The sequence below is a fragment of the Oncorhynchus kisutch genome, linkage group LG2, assembly GCF_002021735.2.
Source record: "Oncorhynchus kisutch isolate 150728-3 linkage group LG2, Okis_V2, whole genome shotgun sequence".
In the NCBI taxonomy this organism is placed as follows: domain Eukaryota; kingdom Metazoa; phylum Chordata; class Actinopteri; order Salmoniformes; family Salmonidae; genus Oncorhynchus; species Oncorhynchus kisutch.
Window position 1 is genome coordinate 37,018,054 of NC_034175.2, and position 20,323 is coordinate 37,038,376.

Genomic DNA, 20,323 nt, shown 5'->3' on the forward strand with positions numbered 1-20,323 from the left:
ATCTCCGCCACGGCACAACCCAAGGGGGGGGGGGAGGGCGCCAACCCAGACAGGATGACCACAACAGTGAATCAACCCACTCAGGTGACGCACCCCCTCCAGGGACGGCATGAGAGAGCCCCAGCAAGCCAGTGACTCAGCCCCTGTAATAGGGTTAGAGGCAGAGAATCCCAGTGGAAAGAGGGGAACCGGCCAGGCAGAGACAGCAAGGGCGGTTCGTTGCTCCAGAGCCTTTCCGTTCACCTTCCCACTCCTGGGCCAGACTACACTCAATCATATGACCCACTGAAGAGATGAGTCTTCAGTAAAGACTTAAAGGTTGAGACCGAGTTTGCGTCTCTGACATGGGTAGGCAGACCGTTCCATAAAAATGGAGCTCTATAGGAGAAAGCCCTGCCTCCAGCTGTTTGCTTAGAAATTCTAGGGACAATTAGGAGGCCTGCGTCTTGTGACCGTAGCGTACGTATAGGTATGTACGGCAGGACCAAATCAGAGAGATAGGTAGGAGCAAGCCCATGTAATGCTTTGTAGGTTAGCAGTAAAACCTTGAAATCAGCCCTTGCTTTGACAGGAAGCCAGTGTAGAGAGGCTAGCACTGGAGTAATATGATCAAATTTTTTGGTTCTAGTCAGGATTCTAGCAGCCGTATTTAGCACTAACTGAAGTTTATTTAGTGCTTTATCCGGGTAGCCGGAAAATAGAGCATTGCAGTAGTCTAACCTAGAAGTGACAAAAGCATGGATTAATTTTTCTGCATCATTTTTGGACAGAAAGTTTCTGATTTTTGCAATATTACGTAGATGGAAAAAAATGTATGTAGTGACTAAATGCTACTAGGAAAATAAATACATGCTGGGATTAAATCAAATGTCACGTGACATGGAGCTTGATGTCACGTGACAGGGAGCTTGATTTCACGTTACATTTGATTTAATCCCAGCCGGTATTTATTTGTCTGTCATGTGACAGGGAGCTTGATTTCACGTGACAGGGAGCTTGATTTCACGTGACAGGGAGCTTGATTTCACGTGACAGGGAGCTTGATTTCACGTGACATGGAGCTTGATTTCACGACTCCATACCTTATTCCCCTCTAGTAACTGATTGTGTTCACCACTAGATGGGAGTAATGACTCAGGTTATAGTCAATACTGCCAGGCACCTAGTTTCCGCAACCCAGAGGCAGACAAATATGACAAAAACTGACATTCAAATTGAGTACTCGCACATTTGTAGATCAAATGTAAATGTTTGGGATGATACCTGCTGGAGAGATTAATATGGTTATTTTGAAGGAGAAATATGCTGAGAATATAAGACTAATGACGATGAATATGTATCTGCAAGTAAAAACATGTTTCTGTCCAACAAATAATTGCACCATTCTAACAAGTTTTAGGAAAAAGACCATATCTTTGACTATGGAAAAGATTGTTGAATGAGTCAATGAACCAACATTTTACTGAACTAAGCTCATAAATAATATCACAGACTTGACATTGTCTGGGACACTCAAGGCTGAGTTACAAGTGACTTGTTTGTTTTGAAGGCATAGCTTTACAATAAAAGTCCTGGTCAGATTAAGAGATTAAGGAAAATATTCCCTATCTCTGACTATGGAAAATATTATTGAATGAGTCAATGAACCAACATTTTAATGCAAATATTTTTTGGTGAGATGGCGCTGCAGTGGATACCAGACATTTTAGGGGCTCCTGACCAATTCTGCTATTTTGTGTGTTTTTTTCCCCACTGATCTCTACATGATGTCTCCGCCATTATTTCCTATGACCGAAAATAAGCTTCTGGACATCAGAACAGTGATCACTAACCTCAATTTGGATGACAATTTCAACGAGTCTTACTCCCGATCAGGCCCTAATCCCTGGGACTCAAAAGACGAAGTAACGGCGCAAGAGAGGCAAACGAAGCGGCATCCTGACGCTGGCTAGCAAATAAACCGCCTCTACCCTCCATCCTATTGGCGAATGTAAAATCACTAGAGAACAAACTGGACGAGCTCCGCTCGAGACTACTATCAACGGGACCTGAAGATCTGAAACATTCTCTGTTTCTCAGAGTCGTGGCTGAACATGGATAATATACATCTCGCTGGCTTTTCCATACATCATCTAGACCGGACGGCAGCCTCAGGTAAGGTGAGGGGGAGGAGTATGTCTCTTTGTTCACAGCTGGTCCGCGATCTCCAATGTTAATGAAGTCTCCTCTGAGTTAGAATACCTCATGATAAGCTGCAGACTATACTATTTACCAAGAGAGTTTTCATTTATAATTTTCATAGTTGTCTATTTACCAGGGAAAACTGATGCTGGCACTAATACCTCACTCAATGAGCTGTATAGGGCCATACGCAAACAAGATAATACACATCCAGAGGCGACGCTTCTCGTGGCTGGTGATTTGAATGCAGAGAAACTAACATATCACCTGAGCAACTAAAGGTGGCAAAACTCTTGATCACCTTTACTCCACACACAGAAATGCATACAAGGCTCTCCCTCACCCTTCCTTTGGCAAATCTGACCATAACTCTATCCTCCTGATTCATGCTCAAACAGGAAGGACCAGTGACACGCTCAACAAAGAAGTGGTCCAAATAAGCGGATGTTGAGCTAAAGGACTGTTTTGCTAGCACAGACTGAGAGGAGATAGTCATTCAAAAAGCATGTTAAACACTATTACTTCACACAGAGTCCATGCAACTTATTATGTGACTCTTTAAGCAAATTTTTACTTACTGAACTTATTTTTTGCCATATCAAAAGGGTTGAATATTTACTTTTATTTTTAATTACTTAAAATAAAATAAAAATACACATATATATATATGGGGTATTGTGTGTAGTCCAATGACACAAAATCTCAATTATATCATTTTTAATTTCAGGCTGTAATTTAATCAACTTTAAATTCAGGCTGTAGCCAACAAACGTGGGGATGGCAATGTTTTGAACGATCTGAAGTTTTCTGACATGAGACCTCCCCACGTTACACCAGGCTGGTGTAGCATACTCAAAAGGCCGGATGCAGCTCTGGAACACTCTGATAGCTCTGATACACTGATGGCTGTTCCTGGACCTACTTTTTTTCTGCAGAATACCCTCAGGTGGTTCAGGCGCTTGATTCCCTTCTTTTCCAGGCACTCTATGTGGGCACTCCAGGGCATGTTTTCTTGAAGTGTGACCCCAAGGAACTTAGCCGTTGAGGATGTCTGGAGTGCCTCTCCATACAGTCTTCACCACAGTAAACTTAAACCAGAATTGCGTTACTGGTTGAGTAAAACAATGGATAATTGTCAGAATATAGTATGAATCCCAATTGACTAACCAACGCAATGATAGCGTGAAATAGCCTACAGAGAGGTGTGGCGTGCACTAGCAACACCACACGCCCAACACCCACAAATCTCTCAAACCAACAGGTAGCCTATTAGCCTACAATGAATAAAACTCATAAAATAAAGCACATTCTTTTATAAACAAATGAAATAGTGATTGAGTTTGTGTTACCTCTAACAGCACAAACAAATGGTGCGCTCATAAGTTGCAATGGCAGTAATGCAGTTTATAGAAATGGAAATGTTTGTAGGCTACTTGGCAGCATGTGGAATGGAGAACGGTGGTTTGACATGATGAGAGAGCAGAAGAGAGCTCGCATCATCACATAGGCTACTGTTCAATAGGCTTCAATATTCAATAAATAAAGGAATAGCCTAAATGTTGAAGAAAAACATGTTCAAGAGAAAAAAAGGGAACACTATATTTGCGGGTTAGAGTCGTGTGCTGGCCTCAGATTTTCACTTCATCACATATAGTCGGGTGGTTGCGGGTTGCGGGTTATTAGCAATTGCAGGTGGCTGCGGGTGAACAAACTGCTGAACAGGCGCACCACTAGTGTGAATCATTTCTGAAGGCACTGTAGGTGGCAGGCTACAACTCAGATTCTTTCATATCGCCACAACTGCAGTTCACCCTAAGTATTTTCCCAAATGTCATTGGGATGTAGTCAGACCTGTAACCTGTCAACTATGGGGTTATAACACATATTGTTTTTGAGGTTTTCACAAGTAGCATGCCAATTTGCTTTGTCCTTATGTTGGTGAATAAGGTGAAGGGATGTAACCTGCTATCTTTGCGTAGATAAAGGACTATGATATCATGCAAGATGAACAGAAAAAAATAGTATGTTTATTTATGTTACAACCGGTATTCATTCTTCTTACAGCCTGAGTGATCCATCAGCCTAGCTGGAGAACAAACAACATCTGGGCGTAGAGAGAGAGAGGAGAGGGACAAGGCTCAGCAGACACATAGCCAGATGGTGTCACTCGAACAACACTACTCCAGGTACTGTAACGCAATTTCACGTCCACCCACACCACCTTAGGGTGCCATGCAGCATAGATGTAACCAACACAATTGTTTCCTGTCACTTTCGTGTGAGGGAATTACACCCTTTAGCATATTTATCGCTATATGACAACTCAAACCACACCTCACCAACACTATAAACACCATGACAAAAAGCTTACCTCCATGAAATGGAATGGTATGTTTGAGAAATTTCAGGTGGAAAATGACATTTACATGTTCCCTTGTGTTATGCAACACCTGAAGAACTGTGCATAGTGACCCCATGAGAACCCAGACAACGCAACCCAACCCAAACACTGTGGTAGTATATTCAAACATGGCCAACGCAGTAATATTCCAGGTTAATATCCTTCTGTCTGTCACTACAATAAATCTATGTAATATGAACCCAGATCAGCTTTAAATTCAGTAAAGGTCACAGAATCGACAGATGGGCACCGTACTGTTGTCTGTTGACGTTGTTTCAATGAAAAACTACAAAGCCAGGTGTCAACTCTTTTCTCTAAAACTTCATATGAAATAAAAACTTTTTGCAGAAATTCAGCAACTAGATTTATTTGATTTTGATCACCTTCTCAGTGCGTGAAAATTCATCCAAAATAATTCCTGCATCCAGACCGTGCACCATGCACTTTCCTTCAATTCGCAAGTGGCTAAATCTATCTCACAGGAGAAAGCATCTGAGTGAGCAAAACAGCGCCCCTCTGTATTACTATGTGTAGCCCATGTATCTGGTGCTGTCTGGACAAAAATAGTATGACAAGCCATATTATTTTTGGCCAGTGTGCATCACATACAGTACATGAGCTACACATACATGTCCTTTGCTTTGACGACGATGGTAGTATAATCATTAGCACCTTTCTTTTTACTAAAGAAATGCATTAACTTATGTAATTTTTCTGGTAAAACGAGGTGTACTTTCTTTCTTTTTCTTTTTTTCTGCCCTACTCTGAAAGAGCCTCATTCCTGCAGCTTAATTTCAATGAAAGGCCTCGAGCGGAGCACGGGGAAGCCTCAAACAGAGAGATTATTCCATTTTTTACAAGTGTAATTTTTGTTTAAATTATGCCCAGCTCACAAAGCCCTTTGATGATGTGAGGCCTGAGGCAATTGCCTCTTCTGCCTAATGGTAAGTCCTCCACTGGTTTCGTGCAGTGTCTGTGATTTCAAAGCATGGCAAATTTAATGTTTTAGAAAAGCACATCCAATCAAATAGATTCCTTAGTTTAGTTTATATCTTCATGGTACTTGCTCCTTTAAACATAAACATCATGCAGTGTGCGAGAGAGATCTATGTTTATGCGCATTTTTAAATGATTTAATTTGGATTCATTGTAATGATTGTACAGTACAAATGATTAAAGCTTTGAACATTCATTGTATGAGTTCCAGTGAAGTTAAAGTATTGTCTATAATTAGATTTGTATCAAAAAACATAATTAAAGAACTTTATTTGTTACTAATGAGTAATTCAAAACAATTAACATAACTGATAGATACAAATTATTGTTAAAGCACTGCTCTATTATTTGACAAGCACACATCTTCATTTTACAACTATGTATATAAATAAACCCAGTTCAATAGACACAAAAAGGTTTTGCCTCCCTACAAAAGTAAATGAGGTGCAGGCCTACAGAAAGTTTATGTGGTTTGGTCTAATCGAGGCGGAGCCGAATAACTGTTGTACAGACCATTTTCAGACAGAGAGATATGATAATTGCGTAGAAGAATCAAACCACTTTTTGATCCGGCGTTACAGAGGTAAATTGATATCTGTGGTCCCTGTACCAGATGATACTATTTCATTCATTACTGCGGGTGGAGAACCGAACAATTGAAAATGCCTGACAACCTTTCATTTGGAGTGAACTAGTACACCATCCACTTCAGTGACCCGCTTCCCCCTCTTGACAGTATTCAGCTGCAACTCCAGAATTAAAAGTGTTTTTCCTGTGGAGCTTCTGGTATCCAGACACACCTCAGTGCATTAGAAAGCTGTGGCTGTTCAGTAATGACAACCCTGGAGAGCAGAAGCCAGCATTGTGCTCTGAGTTAGTCTCTGCCTGCCTGCCTCGGATTAGCAGGGCTACAGTAGTTAGGGTCTGTCATTGGAGTGGACGGTGAAAGGGGTCACTTCACGGCCTGTTTGTAAAACTAGGGCATCCATTCACACATTGTGTGCTGGAGATGGGGGAGGTTTTGAAAATTGTAGCCTTTGGCAGCAAAATGTTATGGTGCAGCAACAAACCATTTGGTGATAAGGTGGTTGTCCCTTTGTCTGTGGCTTCAATGGAGAAAATCTAGATAACCACACACAAGTTGAATATGCACGTGTTGGGTTGAACGCACGCACGCAGGCACGCACGCAGGCACGCACACACACACACAGACACACACACACACACACACACACACGCACACACACACACACATAGGTGTGCAGAAATCGCACATGCATGCACACACACATTAACCAAATGCTTGCAACATTATCAACGTTTCACAATTAGAAATGTAATGCTTTATCCTTGTAATGCAAGAGGTTTAAGTGGTCCCAGATCCCCAAAATGCATTTAACAATACCTAGCAGTATATCTGTCAGGCCTCTTTGTGCGATTACAGTTTTTCTCGATTGCCTAACACTCGTAACAGGGATCACTTTTGCAAACAGTAAAACACAGCCTACTAAACTGCAAGTGCGTTTGCCAAAACAACACATTTCTCTTGCAAAATGCTAACACTATCAACACTTAAAATACTTGCCACAATATTAAATAACTATCAAAACGGTATAATTTGTAATCTAATGAGAAGGTCATCTTACCATTTATTAGATAACGGCTCAACAAATACGAACCATAACCATCAATAGACCAAATTTGTCTATGAAAAATAATTCATGGTACAAGATGGTAATCAAACATTTTATAGAAGAGCTGTATTCTTATGGTTTACTCTTTTCCATGCTTTTTCACGGTGGAATTCCCTCATGAGCTACTGCCCATGGGCGTGTCTTCATATGACAGAGTACGGGCAGACAGAGTACACCAAAAGGCCAACACTGAAACACACTGAAGCACTAAGTCGCCAGGACTTGTTTTTTTGTTGTGTTTTTGGATCTTGGTCAAGAAAAGGTGATAAGAGGTCACCACAACGTGGACCTAGCATGATCCCAATCCATGAAGGGACATTCCACCTGATTGTATTTCTGTCCCTTAAGTTGATTTGTGGCTCTGATGTTTCGATGCTGTCACGGTTAGTGGTACAACAGTAATGCAGTAAAAAAAACTCTATTAAAACAGGGTGCTTTACTAGGGGTGCTTTACAAGCCAGGAATGGTATAACCTGCCTCCTTTCCTATCTGTGTGACAGTAGGCCAGCTATATGTTTACGGGAATGTGTTTGTCGGTTACATATTTACATTGTCCGTCCGTCCGTCTGTCCGTCCCTTTGCGCTCTATCTGTCTGTCTGAATAGGTTGTCTGTTAAACATTTGTGTCCGTCTAAACGGTCTGTCTGACTGGAAAGACGACTCATAATATAGCCTTGTTTTAGTAATCCATGAAAACAAGACAACTGTTGTTTTCGGCCGTATCTTGGTCGTATCTTTTAACAACGTTTCTATAGTTTGCCGTGCATGCTTGATAGAAAGCAGTGAGCACATGACACAGTAGAACAGGGACTAATGTCTCAGTTCCGATATTTTGTAAAATTGTAAGTCCTGTATGAGCAAAATAACATTATCTTTAGAGGAGTTCATCAAACTCCATCCAGAGTGCAACATTGAGCTAAATAAAGGCTATTACTGATGAACTGATTACGAGTAAAGGCCTTAAACACTGCATTGACCTTGCCCTTGAGGAATTCCATTTTTTGGACAGATGGAAGAGGGCTTCACTCCCAACCTTTATCCCTGCCAGGCCCAGAGTCATGGGATAGGGTTGTCACAGAAACAGGGGCCTCCTTTTTAGTGAATAGTCGAACAGAGGGGTGGAACATGTAATTTTCCAATTCCGGGAGCACTCAGGCTCACATTATTCCTCACTGGCCTACATAAAGAGGCCGGAGACCCACTTTTACCAAATGCCCACTCATACACACAGATTGCTAACCGAATCCCAGTATGAATACAGTATGGACCTGAGGAATATTTGCACCATGTTTATAGCGTCATTTAGAGGGAACAACAATGTCCCAGAATTTGGATGGAAAAACAGCATGGGGTGAGTGGTTGACTGTGTTATAAGAGGAGTTTTTATTTTTTATTGAGGGTGAAGATAAACAATAGCTTAGTTGAAGAGCATGTCATTTTATATGGATTGCCATGTATGAAGTAGGACAGAGCGAACGTAATGAGACAGCGAATATAATGAATGAGACATTGCTGTGATGTTCAGAGAATGGTATCATACAGTATGTGACTGGATAAAGAGAGTGAGAATGAGATGTACAGTGCCTTGCGAAAGTATTCGGCCCCCTTGAACTTTGCGACCTTTTGCCACATTTCAGGCTTCAAACATAAAGATATAAAACTGTATTTTTTTGTGAAGAATCAACAACAGGTGGGACACAATCATGAAGTGGAACGACATTTATTGGATATTTCAAACTTTTTTAACAAATCAAAAACTGAAAAATTGGACGTGCAAAATTATTCAGCCCCTTTACTTTCAGTGCAGCAAACTCTCTCCAGAAGTTCAGTGAGGATCTCTGAATGATCCAATGTTGACCTAAATGACTAATGATGATAAATACAATCCACCTGTGTGTAATCAAGTCTCCGTATAAATGCACCTGCACTGTGATAGTCTCAGAGGTCCGTTAAAAGCGCAGAGAGCATCATGAAGAACAAGGAACACACCAGGCAGGTCCGAGATACTGTTGTGAAGAAGTTTAAAGCCGGATTTGGATACAAAAAGATTCCCCAAGCTTTAAACATCCCAAGGAGCACTGTGCAAGCAATAATATTGAAATGGAAGGAGTATCAGACCACTGCAAATCTACCAAGACCTGGCCGTCCTTCTAAACTTTCAGCTCATACAAGGAGAAGACTGATCAGAGATGCAGCCAAGAGGCCCATGATCACTCTGGATGAACTGCAGAGATCTACAGCTGAGGTGGGAGACTCTGTCCATAGGACAACAATCAGTCGTATATTGCACAAATCTGGCCTTTATGGAAGAGTGGCAAGAAGAAAGCCATTTCTTAAAGATATCCATAAAAAGTGTCGTTTAAAGTTTGCCACAAGCCACCTGGGAGACACACCAAACATGTGGAAGAAGGGGCTCTGGTCAGATGAAACCAAAATTGAACTTTTTGGCAACAATGCAAAACGTTATGTTTGGCGTAAAAGCAACACAGCTCATCACCCTGAACACACCATCCCCACTGTCAAACATGGTGGTGGCAGCATCATGGTTTGGGCCTGCTTTTCTTCAGCAGGGACAGGGAAGATGGTTCAAATTGATGGGAAGATGGATGGAGCCAAATACAGGACCATTCTGGAAGAAAATCTGATGGAGTCTGCAAAAGACCTGAGACTGGGACGGAGATTTGTCTTCCAACAAGACAATGATCCAAAACATAAAGCAAAATCTACAATGGAATGGTTCAAAAATAAACATATCCAGGTGTTAGAATGGCCAAGTCAAAGTCCAGACCTGAATCCAATCGAGAATCTGTGGAAAGAACTGAAAACTGCTGTTCACAAATGCTCTCCATCCAACCTCACTGAGCTCGAGCTGTTTTTCAAGGAGGAATGGGAAAACATTTCAGTCTCTCGATGTGCAAAACTGATAGAGACATACCCCAAGCGACTTACAGCTGTAATCGCAGCAAAAGGTGGCGCTACAAAGTATTAACTTAAGGGGGCTGAATAATTTTGCACGCCCAATTTTTCAGTTTTTGATTTGTTAAAAAAGTTTGAAATATCCAATAAATGTCGTTCCACTTCATGATTGTGTCCCACTTGTTGTTGATTCTTCACAAAAAAATACAGTTTTATATCTTTATGTTTGAAGCCTGAAATGTGGCAAAAGGTCGCAAAGTTCAAGGGGGCCAAATACTTTCGCAAGGCACTGTAGTGAGACAAAGCTGTGATACATGGAAAAGCACGCAAATGGGGATAAGATATTCTGAATGAGACAAAGCTGAGCTGTAGTGAGACTATTATGTCCTGCATACCAGTCTCACTGAGAAAGCGATATCTGCAAATGAAACAGTAATGTGACACAAAGCACCAGGCTGCCATAGGTTAGCCCGGGAGTCAAGTACAGCGTGACAAGTGAATGGAGAGCAGGTAAAAGGACAGAGAGGATAGTGTGATTGTTATACAAGCTTTAAGAAGAGGGGCTCGCTCCGCAGGGTTGAGAAGAGGTTATGGCTAAACATCACGAGGACAAATCAACGAGGGTGCAAATTATTTTAGTAAAGTACTCGCACATCCTGATGCAAACACTTGATACCGTTTAGCAACTTCTGTGCTTAAGTAACTACAAGCTATGTCACACAGTGAACCAGTCATTTCTAGTAATTAGTCTAAAAAATACATTGAATTGAATGTATTAATTAGAGTAAAGTACTATAAAACCAAGACGGTGTGCATTGTTTCATTATTCCATTTGGTTATTTTCCTTTAAATTTGTTGTTATTTTTCATTTTGTACTTTTTACCCCATTTTCTCCCCAATTTCATGATGTCCAAATGGTAGTTAGTCTTGTCCCGTTGCTGCAACTCCCATACGGACTCCATAGAGGCGAAGGTCGAGAGCCATACGCCCTCCGAAACACGACCCTGCCAAGCCGCACCTCTTCTTGACACATTTCTTGCTTAACCCAGCCCCATCAATGTGTCGAAGGAAACACCGTACAACTGGCGACCGTATCAGCGTGCATGCGCCCGGACCGCCACAGGAGTCACTAGATTGTGATGGGACAAGGACATCCCGGCCGGCCAAACGCTCCCCTAACCCGGACGACACTGGGCCAGTTGTGCGTCGCCTCATGGGTCTCCTGGTCACTGCCGGCTATGATACAGCCTGGGATCTGTAGTGACGCCTCAAGCACGGTAGTACCTTAGACCGCTTTGCCACTCGGGAGGCACCTTTCCTTTGTTTTTACTTGCCATTTTTTTTGCAATTTCCTGCTAGTCAAGTATGAGTGGGTTCTTCACTTCCTCTCCTGTTCATTTGCTGGGTAGTTTGCAGGTCAGTGCCAGTGTCTCCAATACCCAAGACCTTTCCTCAAAGAGTTGCCTGGCAAGACTGTCAAAGGCCTGGTCACAGTTAGCTGGGTTGGACTAATATCCGTGCCACATGCGTCAAGCGGAGAAAAGTTGCTATGGAAATAACCAGGAAAAATGTCAGTGAGCACAGTATTATGAGAAACGTGGTCGGTGTCTCTCAAGCATCCAGCGCTCTAAGGAAAAGCAATTAAAAATACGTAAACAAGGATCTGCCAGTTTAATGAGGACTAAGAGCTCAAATGTCAGCTAGCATGATGGTTGTTTGCAAAGGTTACTAAATGAAGGGCAAAGTCTTCACCAACAGAGAAATCTAAAGTATGATACAATGGGTTAGAGTCCAAATATTTTGGGGCTATGATCTTATTCATTGACGACTGAGGTGTCTTTGTAGGCTACTTGTTGTTAGTTAAGGTTTAAGTTTAGGTTTTGCAATTTGGTTACATATAACGCATTCATGATGCTTAAATAATAGTTATGTCAGGTGTAAAAGAGTGATACCTTTTACACTAGAATAAAGTGTTACTTTGTTCTGTTTGTTGACACACTGTCCTGGGTGTCGATCTGAAACACATTCAATGTCATCTTCATGACGTGCTGTTACATGTATTTATTTCTCCTACCATATACTGTATGAACCAGCCTATTGTGCCTATACTGTTGCTTAGACCTGGATCGTGTTCATTAGGCATCACGTGGAAGAAAACTGTCTGACACAGGAAGGGACTACCTGGACGTATCCAATAAGAAAGGCTCATTTTAGTTTTCTGTTGCAAAACATTTAAAAAAAGAACATTTTCCTTCAAGCTTGTTTATTCCACATTCTATGTTCTGATTGGTGCCCTTGCTCTGTGTGCCTGCAGCATGGAGGAGATGGTGAGGACCCTGCTACAGAACCAGGACACACTGGAGGGCCCCAGTGCGGATCCATTAGACCTCATGAAGGCCTACAAGGTACAGCACTGACCATATTGGTTTATTTGCTTTCTGTTTATGTTGTTTAACTAAATAAATAAATACAATTTTTGATGCAAGTATGCAAAACGTGATAAATCACCTTCCAGGTTCTTTAATTAACAGTGTTGGATAAAAGGTTTGTGAACAGAGATTTTTTCACAAACACAAATATGAACTTTCAGTTCACTGTCATCGGCAATCCCCTGTAATAGCTTACTGTACATACAGTAGCATGGGGATAGGATATTTGGAAGAGACAGTGGGAAGAGTGTTCACCCTTAGGCTAGATTCTATCAAATCTCCTGATGAATGTCATATACTGTAGCAGCTTAGGTCAGTCACACATTCTGACACCAATGCAGTGACCGCCAAGAGCAGGTACGACCACTGGGGTTATTCGAACCCTAGTCACCTGGCTCCAAGGCAAGTACGCTAACCATAGTCCCAAAATAGTTCATAAATAGGGGAACGCTACCAACTCATTCAAAATTCCAGGGTCGTTACAATACAATACATTGATGGGGTCCTATTGTATTGTCAAACATTTCACCATGGTCTCTCTGCAAGATGTTATTTTGTTTTTTCTATAACCCATTGTGGGGTCTTTGGCCACAATTCAGGTTTTAAGTACCTGTAACATATTGTTAATCCGAATGAATGGGAAAGTGGCTGGATTTTAAGACACACTTATGTAACACTGGACTACACTGCATGTATAAGTAATTATGAGGGACGTATGTGTCACTGGAGACCTTACTAATTGTCTACTGGACGGTTGCTTGGTTTTGAGAAAGTTGCAATGCGATGAACACTAAATCGATTTGCGGCCATGATGTTTCGTGGACTCGACAGTACACCACGCCCTCACACGCCTTTTTCGATTACTCCATATCTCGAACAGTTGTGGTATGCAACTGACTGTTGTAAGTAGCGAGGGTAAAAGTGTTTGACATAAAAAACTAACACAGCGTAGTGCAAATGCCAATAAGCCTCATAATTCAAATGCATTTTTAATCATCAGAGCTTTTAAAGTTAGTTCACAATACTTCATGGAAGGAAGGAGACTTCCTTCCGTATTTCATAATCATAATCAATAAACATTGGGGGGGGGGGGGGGGGGGGTCAACCAAGGACAAGCCCTATGAGTTATGGTGGCAAAATGGTGAAATGAGCAGCCAGCAAAATAAGAAGTAGCCTACTGTGTTAGTGGTGGCTATGAAACCAACTATAATTGTGAAGAGGCAGTTAAAAAATATCAAATGTAACATCAAACAAATCCTGTGATTGCTTTTCTTGGAAGGAGTCAAAAATACTATGAATTGGAAGTCTTAATTTCCATGCCTTCACAGTTCTTGTAGCTACATCCATATACAGTAAACTGCAGATGCAGAACAGCAGTTCTGCATATGATGAAATAAAATCCATACTGTAGGCCAAATTCTATATCTTTCTATTAATACTTTGTGTACATGTACAAGTATATTGTATGTTGGAGAAAATAGACGAGGCAAATAGCGCCTTAGTTCCAATAGGCAATGCAAGACAAAAATAGTTTCAGCAACTTTGTGGCTCCCTGCAACCCCTCTCTCTCTTTGGTTTAGGACAAACTCCTGGAGGAGATGTGGAAACAGCAGGACAGTCTGGAGGGCCCACTGCCCCCCTTGAAAGAAAGGAGGCCCAACTCTCCAGGAGCCATCCGTAGGGGACACGGGGAGGACTACGACGAGACCAATCCCATTCTAGAGCGTCTGCGGGCCCTTGAGGTAAGCTCAGGCACATGAGAGTCTATTTTCCCCTTACTACCTCTCTCCATCCTCTCTTATGGATACTTCATAGGGTTAATTACCAATATAAATGTTTGGTTAGATTCGAAGTTGGCTCATTTTATTATATCATTCGGATAATGATATAAGCATAAATTAAGAGTAGATAAAGTGCCGGTAACAATGGTTTTACTTGTACTGTATGTAGGTCAGAGACGGACAACCAAGTAGAAATGCACTTGATTCTACTAATTAAAGCCGATTGGTCAAGCTTCGATTAGTTGAACCAGGTGTGTTACTGCTTGTGTGGAACAAAAGCCTGCCCCTACACTGGACATGTGTGCATCTTTAGTCTGAATATGGCCCATAAAGAGAAAATTTTAAGTCCTCCAAAGGTTATATGAGGATACCATAGTGCAGTGGGCAGCGTACTGAAGGGGATAGTATCTGGCCTGTCAGAAACACTTTGATAACTATACATATTCATTTTGTCTGTTGAAGCTGCCAGGTATCATTCCTTAGACCGTCAATCGTACTTTAGTCTGGCTGATTCCATTATGAGCTAAGAGCTCATTGAATACATAGTCCCCGGTTAATGCAGAAAGAGGCTTGATGAAAAGATGACAGTGATTCTATTCATTATATTATATTCTACTTTATTCATTCTTTGTGTCCATTTCAGTATTTTCTATGTGAAAAGGCCTGAGTATATTCATGCAGAGAGGAATGGGTCTGACTTGAAAGTACTTAGTCATATCCAGTATGTGATAATTCAGTAACGAACTAGTAGTTAACATTTGAAGCCACTGTTCCTTTGAATATATTCCTTATTCACACCTGCTCTACAGAAAGCTAACATGAGTTACAAACTGTCTGCAGATCCCAGATCAGTTATATTTTGGGGGCCCTAAGCGAGACTTGGTAACTTTGTTGGGGTGGAGAGAAATGTTTGCAGTTTCAAAGGTAATATTGCAATTTTGCCATGAGGTGAAGATAAACTTTAGCAGTTTTAAAGCAAATTTCCTGCAAGTGTACAAATTTTTCCCTGATTTTTGCCATGTTCAAATTATATCTGAGTGAGAGTGACCAACGAAATCAATAGGGGGTCCCCTGGATTTCAGGACCCCTGAGCACATGCCCTGTGTGCCCGGTCGGTAATTCGGTGATGTTTACTACAAGGTTTAGATAGCTGGCTAGGCTAACTTACCTACAGTAGCAATCTAAAACATGTTTTGGGAGATGGGAAAATTGAGTGACTGTCAGTAACCATGTTTCCATCCACAGTTTTTAAGCTGTGATGGAAACAGGAAGTTTTGGTACAATTTTTAAATGCAGACAGAAAATGTGTCAGTTCGACATGGTGGGATCTTGAGTGTCGGTCAAATTAATTATGATCGAAATAGCGGTAATTATATAATTACCATCATGTCGAAGTAAACTTTAAGTCACACGATGATATGTGGTGTGGTCCTCCCACTGCGATTTTGGAAACCATGCAGTTTTTTAGGCTACAGATTTAAAAAATTACAATGAACTTCACAGGGTGTTGAAAACTCAGTGTGATCTTGATGCTCCTTTCCAGTAAAATAGAGGGTGTTATTCTGGTGACATGATGATCGATGCTTGACTGCCATTTGACAAATAAAATATTATTGCACACGTGCCAAGACCAGAGTAGGCTAATTTGTTATTTAACTCAACAGTTTTAGTGAAATTGTTTTCGATTTTTATTCGGTAAATGCGAAAAAGTACATTTTGTGTGCACTAATTTAAGAGTGTGCAGAGCTGTCATCAAGGCAAAGGGTGACTACTTTGAAGAATCTCAAATGTAAAGTATATTTTAATTTGTTTAACACTTTTGCTTACTACATGATTCCATAAGTGTTATTTCATAGTTTTGATGTCTACACTATTATTCTAAAACAGTCACAAAAAAAGAAAAACCCTTGAATTAGTAGGTGTGTTCAAACGTTTGACTGGTACTGCACATGTGACTCAATTAAATCATTTTTTACCCGTTTTTTTTCATGAAATAGGAAAAGTTAGGGATTCATGCACTGGATAAAACACGTACGATGAGGAGAAATAGTTCAAACTTCAAGGTCTTTTTGATCTGCCTTTGCTTTAACAGTTCGTACAGGGAAGATTTAGTAACTTTGCCCCACCCCATGTGAATGTGAATGTGATTTAGGGCTATCATATTCACATTCACACCTATACCCCATCCAGATGATCAATGGATCAGCAGGATTAATGGACTATTATATCCATCCCCATTAATTAGACTGGATTAATGGAATCATTGTCATCTAACTCAGCAGTATTTTTTATTGTATTACAATGGAATGTATTAGGAGTCAGGAGGAAGATGTCCACATTTCATTTAGCATACAAGTGTCACGATCGTTGTCGTCATGGAAAGGACCGGACCAAGGTGCAGCATGGTGAGCGTACATTTCCTTTAATTAGATATATGTCACCAACAAAACAAAGAACAAGGAAACGACCGTGAAGCTTACTTAGGCTATAATGCCCGTAACAAAGACAACTACCCACAAATACAAAAGGAAAAAAGGCTGCCTAAGTATGATTCCCAATCAGAGACAACGATAGACAACTGTCCCTGATTGAGAACCATACCCGGCCAAAACATTGAAACAACGAACATAGAGTTTCCCACCCGAGTAACACCCTGACCAACCAAATATAGAGAATAAAAAGATCTCTACGGGCAGGGCATGACAGCAAGCATGACCATTACTTCCATAAACTGGATTCTTAAATTACATTGAATACCTTGTCTGCCTCTGTAGACGCTATTGCATATTATATATTTTGACTTATATATTTTGGTTTCTGCTTTCCCTTTAAATTATATTTGCAAATAAACGTTTAGTCTGACAATCATTGACATTATACAATGTTTCATTTAATTTCTAACTACTTCCCTAGTTTTCCAGCTGTGAAACATAAAAAAATCTAATTAAATTTGATTTGTCACATGCTTCGTAGGTGTAGGCTTGACAGTGAAATCCTTACTTACAAAGTTCTTCACAACGATGCAGAGAGAAAAATAAAGAAATAATAGAAAAACAATAACACCAGGAATTAAATCACAATGAGTAACGATGACTTGGTTATATATACGGGGTACCAGTACCAAATCTATCTGCAGGGGTACGAGAAAATTGAGGTAGCTTTCCGTGCGGTAGCAGAGAGAACAGTCTATGACTTGGGTGGCTGAAGTCTTTGACAATTTGTCGTGCCTTACTCTGACACCGCCTGGTATATACAGTGCCTTTCGAAAGTATTCGGCCCCCTTGAACTTTGCGACCTTTTGCCACATTTCAGGCTTCAAACATAAAGATATAAAACTGTATTTTTTTGTGAAGAATCAACAACAAGTGGGACACAATCATGAAGTTGAACGACATTTATTGGATATTTCAAACCTTTTTAACAAATCAAAAACTGAAAAATTGGGCGTGCACTTCATGATTGAAAATGTCGTTCCACTTCATGATTGTGTCCCACTTGTTGTTGATTCTTCACAAAAAATACAGTTTTATATCTTTATGTTTGAAGCCTGAAATGTGGCAAAAGGTCGCAAAGTTCAAGGGGGCCGAATACTTTCGCAAGGCACTGTAGGTCCTGGATGGCAGGGAGCTCGGCCATGGTGATGAACTGGGCCATACTCCTCTATCGCGCCTTGCGGTTGGATGCCAAGCAGTTGCCACACCAAGAGGTGATGCAGCCAGAAAATATGCTCTCAATGGTGCAGCTGTATAACTTTGTTTTATTTATTTATTTATTTTTGGATCTGAGGGTCCATGCTAACTCTTTTCAGTGAAAGGTTGTTGTCCTGGCACCCCACTGCCAGATCACTGACCTCCTCCTTGTAGGCTGTCTCATCGTCGCCGGTGATCAGGCCTACCACCGCCAAGTTTTACTTTGGATTTTCTCCTACCATATCTATTGTGTTATAGTCTCCTACATTATTTAAAACATTTCTATCAACTTTAAAGTGTTTTCATTCCCATGGTACCAATGTCAGTGAAAACACTTGGGGGCTTCCCTGTAATCCGCCATGAACAATTTGCTGCAAACTGAAGTAAGTCAATAAACAAATGAACACAGTTCCATCCCACTGTGCTCACCGTCTAGAGAAGCATTTGATTCTCTTCACCACCTCAACCAAAAAAGTCATTTGTTTCTCATTTGCTTGCTGAGGAGGCGAAGAAGTGACACGGATATCTGGTTTGATACTCTGCTTTCCGCATGTCAATCAATGTAGTTATTTTTTAGTTACTTTTTTAAAGTTAATTCATCTAAGTTTAGATTACTCAAATTTGAACCCACTCTTATTTACATCGCGTTAGTGCTAATGAACGCATAAAGAGCTGTGGGTAGGGTAAAAATGTGATGCACGAATACACACACACCCACACAGGCAGGCATGCACACACATGTAAAATACATAAAAACAGTGATGGCATCCCAATTAAAAAACATAGTATGTATGAGAGGTCAATAATAAAAAATAAAAAATCATTGTGAGATGCTTCTATACCTTATAAAATGCTCCTGTGATTTTCAGCAACACCTGAGCATCAAACAAACTATTCACTTTTCCTCCCTCGCAAACCACAAACACCAAACACTTCCAGCAGTTGTCTATGATATTTACTAAGTAGCATCCCCGAGTCTCTTGGCTAGTATAATACCTTAGCTATCCCTTGAGAGATTTACTGAATTAATAATTTAAATAGAAAATCACCTTGCTCGCTTCTGTATTCATGGAATGGATCAGTTCCTGATTGGAAACCTTCTATCAGTCATTTCGTTCCACCTGGGACACCTCCAGGAGACCTGGTGGCTCTTAGGGATTGAGATACCACAGATTTATAGCATTATCCATTATCTGTGTATGCTTTGGCAGATAGGCCTCATAAGGCCCTTATTAACATGTGACTCCAGTGAGAAAGAGATTGTAGAATAGTAAGCAAAGAGGGGATGTACAGAATGTGTTGTGAACCAGAAGGGTTCTTCAAAGGGTTCTACCATGGGGACAGCTGAGGAACCCTTTAAAGTTTGAGAAATAACAAACAATTCAGAGAAATAACAAACAAAAGTATAAGAGTTACCTTCAGCTCATTCAAGAGCTGATGTGTATACAAGTGGTATATTTATCTGTAATTGTTTACAGATTTATATTTAGAATATATTTATATGGACACGTGAAGGTGTTTTTTGTGTACATATTCAGTATATCTGGAGGTGTTTGCTATTACAGGTGGAGAACTCTGCCTTGACAAAGGAGAACGACAACCAGAGGAAGCAGTATGAACGCTGTCTGGATGAGGTAAGTGACTCTTTCTTTCTCTCTCAGACGCACTGACACACAAAAACAGACACACTCACAGAAGAAGACACAGATACACATACTCACACAGTTAAGTTAACAATCACAAGCGGAAGCACTTTTACTCATTCCTTTGTAATTGTATCAGCCCTTCTCAACCCATATTTTCATGAGTAAAAAGATGCTTATCAAGATATTGATCATCGTAAATGCTCTGTCGATGCAGTGCCAGAATCTAGATTGCAATCAGCTGCTGGATGAGACACAAGCAAGAATCAGGGGCAATTTATGCCAGAACTGGCATAGACTTGTTCACTCATGTTCACCAGAGTGTTTGCATCTCAATTGGCCTTATGTAGTGCACTACTTTTGACCAGGGCTCAGGTCAAAAGTAGTGCAGTATGTAGGGAATAGGGTGCCATTTGGGCTGAAGGCAGTGAGTTCGCTGGGTTTACTCTAAGCTGAAATGCTTTATAGGGTCTGGAAAGGATGATAAATTACTGCAGTTTCCTTATGGAAACAGACAGAGTCTGTTTCTAACCAGTTGTTCAGGTTTTTGAATCTGTTGAGAGTTAAAGCAGCAGGTAGTGGTGCGGCAGGTA

General features: G+C 40.8%; 1 protein-coding gene across 2 annotated transcripts in view; it reads left to right on the plus strand.

Moving 5' to 3' along the window:
- Nucleotides 1-20,323, plus strand: part of LOC109902340 (nck-associated protein 5) — a 125,641-nt gene that overhangs the window by 17,858 nt on the left and 87,460 nt on the right. Inside the window, exons 1-5 of one of the 2 annotated variants that reach the window (XM_031793809.1) lie at nt 1,811-2,154; nt 4,246-4,367; nt 12,503-12,593; nt 14,198-14,359; nt 19,653-19,721. In XM_031793809.1, coding sequence (XP_031649669.1) covers nt 4,339-4,367; nt 12,503-12,593; nt 14,198-14,359; nt 19,653-19,721 — 351 coding nt within the window. In that variant the 5' untranslated portion in view covers nt 1,811-2,154; nt 4,246-4,338. Of the gene's footprint in view, nt 1-1,810; nt 2,155-4,245; nt 4,368-12,502; nt 12,594-14,197; nt 14,360-19,652; nt 19,722-20,323 lie in introns of those variants that run through there. The other variant, XM_031793805.1, reaches the window with a different exon arrangement.